Source organism: Phocoena phocoena, chromosome 10 (assembly GCF_963924675.1).
Source record: "Phocoena phocoena chromosome 10, mPhoPho1.1, whole genome shotgun sequence".
NCBI classification, from domain to species: domain Eukaryota; kingdom Metazoa; phylum Chordata; class Mammalia; order Artiodactyla; family Phocoenidae; genus Phocoena; species Phocoena phocoena.
In genome coordinates, this window is record NC_089228.1 from 37,909,867 (window position 1) to 37,915,713 (window position 5,847).

The 5,847-nt window shown below is 60.4% G+C and overlaps 1 protein-coding gene across 2 annotated transcripts; it reads left to right on the forward strand.

Moving 5' to 3' along the window:
- The first annotated feature begins 103 nt into the window (after positions 1-103).
- On the forward strand, positions 104-5,025 carry HYAL2 (hyaluronidase 2). Of its 2 annotated transcripts, none has more exons than XM_065884867.1 (4): positions 104-218; positions 2,307-3,286; positions 3,780-3,869; positions 4,298-5,025. In XM_065884867.1, exons 2-4 carry the CDS (start codon positions 2,357-2,359, stop codon positions 4,706-4,708), a joined length of 1,431 nt encoding a protein of 476 aa, XP_065740939.1. In that variant the 5' UTR covers positions 104-218; positions 2,307-2,356; the 3' UTR covers positions 4,709-5,025. The 2 variants fall into 2 exon arrangements, with proteins under 2 accessions (XP_065740939.1, XP_065740940.1); XM_065884868.1 differs by lacking the exon at positions 104-218 and adding an exon at positions 1,386-1,500.
- Positions 5,026-5,847: the final 822 nt, after the last annotated feature.

Sequence of the window (5,847 nt, forward strand, 5' to 3'; positions counted from 1 at the left end):
CCCCCGCGCATGTTCCTGGCCCTTTCCTCTCTGAGGGGCAGCAGGAAGTGAGGAGAAAGGGCCGGGGCGGGAGGCGGGAGCGGGTGGGAGGGATGGGGTTTATCAAGCTGCCGGCGGGCTGCCCGGAGGGCAGCAGCTGGTGCGAGTAGCTTGTCTGGAGACTTACCCCGGGAAGGAGGGAGGCCGCCGACCTACTGGGCCGACGGACTCCCACACAGGTGAGCCCAGGGCAGACGACTGGTCTGCACCCTGGTACATGCGCTCGCAGCAGCGCTCCCTGCCTCTCCTCCCAGTCGCGCGGGCGGGGAATGGGCTGGCCATACAGACCCGAGCCCTTTGGGGAGCTGAGGATCCCGGGGGAGAGGATCTAGGAAGAGGCAAGGAATACTCCCCCCATTCCAGCTCCAAGCCTGCTCCCCAGAGGGAGGGGCTTACAGGACCAAAGGACTTAGGATATTGGGCAGAGGCCCAGGGGAAACCCTCTGGCCGGGCCGGCTTTCTCTGCCATCTGTCCAGGAACTTCTGCAAGGGTGGCAGCTTCCTCAGAGTTGAAAGGAAGCCTTGGGGGCTCCCACAGGCCCCCCAGAGACTGGACAGGAGGCGATGGGAGCCCAGGGATTGGCCTGTGCCTGATGCAGGTCGGGGGCAGGGGGACGCCCTATCCCCAGGGCCCGCTGGGCTTACTGGCCCCAGCCGGGCGGGCCTAGCTGCGACCCACAGCTCGTGTTGCCCGGACAACCACTGCCTCCACGCAGTCCTGGAAGAGCTAAGACGCGGGTGCTAGGCCCCCTCCCCAAGTCTGGCAGGGGGCGGGGATTCCCTTCAGACCAGGGTCGGGGGAAGGGAGCCCTGATCCGTAGGGGGCGGCACATTACTGTCCTGCGAGACCAGAGGTCGGCTCTGGTCACCGTCCCCCTTTCCATACAAAGGGGCCCCAGGACTGGAGACTACGCTCAGGGATGCTGAGCCAGATTCACTACTACCCCCGGCCAAGGCCTCGGGGTCCCACAGCACCTCCTTCTGGCCGGGTGACGGAACGCCACCTCCTTTATTCCCTCCCCGACCCCCGTCCTTTATGCTGTCCCTTTAAGCGGCTGGCCGCGTCGCGGAGCAGCGAGGACTGTACCACCGGCCGCAGGCTGCGGGGGGGAATTTGGGGCTGACTGGCCCTCACGGCTGAGACTCCACAAGAAAGCCCCATTTGGAGGGGTCTCACGGTTCCAGATTTATGGTCACATTCCTCGGCAGAGGATCTGGGGACCTTGGAGCCCAAAACGCAGCACTGGCTACCCGAAAGTCAGGCACACCTTTTCGACCCCGCCGCAAATCCTGCGCAGGGCCCGCCTCCGCGCTGAATTCTTAAAGGGCCCGCGGGCTGGGGGGGCGGAGCCAGTAGAGGCGCCGAACCGGGGCAGTGCCTGGTGGAGCGGCCGGAGCGGGCCGGGCTGGGGCGGGGATGGCGATGGCCATGGCGCAGGTCCCGGCGGCTCCCTGCGCGAGGTGAGGGAGGGCAGTGCGAGCCTGGCGGCTCTCTCCGCGGGCTCTGTTCTGAGCTCCCAGGGAGGCGGCCCAGGACCACCCCCCCAACTCTGGGCCGGGTTCAGCCCCCACGTGCGGGGCGGGGGCGGGGTCCCGGACAAAGGCCAGGTGGAGTGGGCTTTACCCCAGACCGCTTGGCCCGCGGGCGCGATCATTTCTGGTAGCTGTAGAGGGAAATGCCGGTCTGCCAGCGCCACCGTGGGAGATCCACCACCCCTTTGTCCCCGCGGGGCCTCCACCAAGCTTGGGAGAGTGTCTTCGCTGAGACAAAGTCTATTAGCCTCGCTCTGATGCTGGGCGGGTGCAAAAAAAGATACCAGCTCTGGGGCTGTTACAGCTTCCTAGCTGCTTCATCAGCTGTGCCTTGCCTCACCCAAATGCTATGGTTTCTCAGGACCAAGAGTACTTCACAGGGTAGAGTGGGCCTCGGTTTGGGGCTCTCAGAAACCTTGTCCTGGGTGGTATTCAGCCATGTATGAGTCTGGGCAGTGAGTCTATAGCTCAATTCGTCCAGTTCTCAGAGGGGTCACAGACCTAACAAGTTCCTGCCCAGCCGTAGGCTACCTGCTCCAGGAAGGAGCCCTGGCAGTGAGTTCCTGCGCCTCAGTGGTCTGTGGTCTCTCAGACCTGTTATAGCCAATAACAGGGTCTGAACAACCCTGGGCACGGTGCCCTACACAGCATGGGCTTTGGGAGTATGGATGGGTTTGGGGTGGACACCTCCAGGATTCTATAGACTGATTTGCTGTCTCCCACCTTTCCCCCAGTTCCTGAGCTAGTGCCAGGCAGGTGACACTGTCTTCCTGCAGCCCCCAGCATGTGGGCAGGCCTGGGCCCTGCCGTCACACTGGCCCTGTTGTTGGCGGTGGCATGGGCCACGGAGCTGAAGCCCACAGCACCACCCATCTTCACAGGCCGGCCCTTTGTGGTAGCATGGGATGTGCCCACACAAGACTGTGGCCCACGCCACAAGGTGCCACTGGACCCAAAGGACATGAAGGCCTTTGATGTGCAGGCCTCACCTAATGAGGGTTTCGTGAACCAGAACATCACCATCTTCTACCGTGACCGGCTGGGCATGTATCCACACTTCGATTCGGTGGCGAGGTCTGTGCATGGTGGTGTGCCACAGAATGGCAGCCTCTGGGTACACCTGGAGATGCTAAAGGGACATGTGGAACGCTACATTCGTACACAGGAGCCTGCAGGGCTGGCAGTCATCGACTGGGAGGACTGGCGGCCAGTGTGGGTACGCAACTGGCAGGACAAGGACGTGTACCGCCGATTATCACGCCAGTTGGTGGCCAGTCGCCACCCTGACTGGCCACCAGACCGCATAGTGAAGCAGGCGCAGTATGAGTTTGAGTTTGCTGCACGCCAGTTCATGCTGGAGACACTGCGATTTGTCAAGGCATTTCGGCCTCGGCACCTGTGGGGCTTCTACCTCTTCCCCGACTGTTACAACCATGATTATGTGCAGAACTGGGAGACCTATACAGGCCGCTGCCCTGATGTTGAGGTCTCCCGAAATGACCAGCTGGCCTGGCTGTGGGCCGAGAGCACGGCCCTCTTCCCCTCTGTATACCTGGAAGAGACACTCGCTTCCTCCACACATGGCCGCAACTTTGTCAGCTTCCGTGTTCAGGAGGCCCTTCGCGTGGCTCACACCCACCATGCCAACCATGCACTCCCGGTCTACGTCTTCACGAGGCCCACCTATAGCCGCGGACTCACAGGGCTTAGTGAGGTATGTGCCTCCCAGGGCCCTGCCTTCGTCCTTGGGAAACCACTGCAGGCCTCCTGCCCCCAAGCTTACTGGCTACTCTACATCTCCTCACCTCATTATCTCTGTAACCCTATGAAAGGGTGGCATTGTTATCTCCATTTTGTGGATACAAAAATTGAGGGCCAGAGATGCTGAGAAATTTACCCAGAACTTCCCAGCAAATCCAGGTAGAGCAGGGACTTGGGCCTAGTATTCTGACTTTGCGGTCCATCCTGATAGGTACATACTAGGCTCAAGTGGGCCCTTGGCTTGGGAATGGGAGGCCAGAAGTGGGGGTGGAAATGGCTTAAACATTTAAGGAGAAAGTGAAACAGCTGCTGCCTAGGGGTGAGAAGGAGAGGACTGGGCTGCAGGGAGGTTAGCAGGTCTGAACAGGCTAGGGCCTGCCCACACTGTCTGTCCTTCTCACCCTGTGGTCTCAGTATTCCCCAGTGACCATCTCCTCCCCACGTAGATGGATCTCATCTCCACCATTGGCGAGAGTGCAGCCCTGGGTGCAGCTGGTGTCATCCTCTGGGGTGATGCGGGGTACACCACCAGCATGGTAAGTAAGACCCACCCAGCCTACTGGAGCTGAGTCTGCAGGGACAGGCAGAATGTCTGTGCTTTTGGCTGCAAACCTCAAAGTGGTCCCCTCATCTGTCCCCCACCCAAGGAGCCCCAGTCCCAACAGAGAAGACACAGTCCCTCCCCTTCTCCCAGGAAGGGGGATTTGCTGTCCTGACCAGCTGTTGAGTTCCACTCTGCCCCATCTGCCCTGCTGGGTTCCAGTCCCTGCCCCCACCCCCTTCTTAGAAGGAATAGGAACAGTGAGGGCTCAGGCATGCGTGCGTGCGTGCGTGCGTGCGTGTGTGTGTGTGTGTGTGTGTGTGCATTGTTAAAAGAAGGTACAGTCACCACAGTGTAAACAGAGTTTCCATCTGGGCCTGTGGGCTGAGACAGCTGACCCTGATCCCTGACCTCTGCCCCCAGGAGACCTGCCAATACCTCAAGGATTACCTGACCCGGTTGCTGGTACCCTACGTCGTCAATGTGTCCTGGGCTGCCCAGTATTGCAGCTGGGCCCAGTGCCATGGCCACGGGCGCTGTGTGCGCCGTGACCCCAGTGCTAATACCTTCCTGCACCTCAGTGCCAGCAGCTTCCGCCTAGTGCCTAGCCACGCACCTGGTGAGCCACAGCTGCGACCAGAGGGGGAACTCAGTTGGGCCGACCGCAACCACCTGCAGACGCACTTTCGCTGCCAGTGCTACTTAGGCTGGGGCGGCGAGCAATGCCAGTGGGACCGCAGGCGGGCAGCTGGGGGTGCCAGTGGGGCCTGGTCTGGGTCCCACCTCACCAGCCTGCTGGCTGTGGCCGCCCTGGCCCTCACCTGGACTTTGTAAGGGTCTCTCACACAGCTGTCAGGCAAGCTGGCCTCTGCCACAAGGGCTCTGCTAGGCATGTAGGAGCCCACAAGGGGTGGACAAACCAGAGTCTGAAGGGGCAGAACCCCCTGGGATGCCCAGTAGGGTGTCCGTACCAGCTCCCACCCCCTGTTCTAAGGGGGAGGGACAGTCCCGTGGGAGGCCCCTTCTCTCCCTGCCAGAGAGGAAGAGGGGCACAGCTGGGCCGGGGAGGACCTGACCCTACTCCCCTGCCCGTGAATAGTTTATTATTATTATTTTGGGGTCTCTTTTGTAAATTAAATATGAAACAACTGCTTCTTTGCTTGGACTGTCTGTGCCTGGGCCAGGGCATGTGAGAGAGATTTCAGGGTCTTCCATATAAGGTTTGAGCTCAGTTCTGTCTCTCTGAGACTCTCTGCTGGCGACTTCTCATCTGTAAAATTCATCCACTGGGATCTGCAGGCCAGAGCTTCCCACTCTAGCTGTCCTGCTAGGGCAGGGGCCACTGGGAGTGGAGGGACTCACAGTCCACCCCAACACCAAGGACCTTGCTTTATCTATATTGATTGGAAAGCAGTTGGGTACAACCTTCTGTGAGGGATGGGGCTCATTGTGCTTCTCCTACTTGGTACTGTATCCCCAGCTGGGCTGGTGCCAGTCGCCTCGCCTTGCCCACCCAAGGAGAAAGGGGAAAGCGGATGTTTGATCTTCCCTGGCTGGGCAGGTAGCCAGATCACTCCTCCCTGCTGTTCTCACAGGCAAGGGCGGCTCCTCCACTCCCCAGTCCCAAGGACAGTGGACTTCAGCCACACGCACTTCTCCCCATCTAGCTCAGAGTCCTCCACTGGGTATGGTCAGGGGGAGGCAAGCAGGGCATTGGGATCTGAATCATGAGGTCCAGTCCCTGTCCCACTGCAGAGATGCATGATGGGGTGAGGGGGAGGCATCCTCAACAGTCAGCCCTGTAATGGCCATGGGAGAGCATAGCTTGTCCCCAGCTGTCCCAGGGGAGAGAAGTAGCAGCCAGAGCTGTCATACCAGCTCTGACCTGCTTCACTTCCTCTGCTTCTGAAGTGAGTTATTCTGGGTGGGGCCCTGCCCCTCCCCTCAGCCGTTGGACCCACACCTGGATTCCT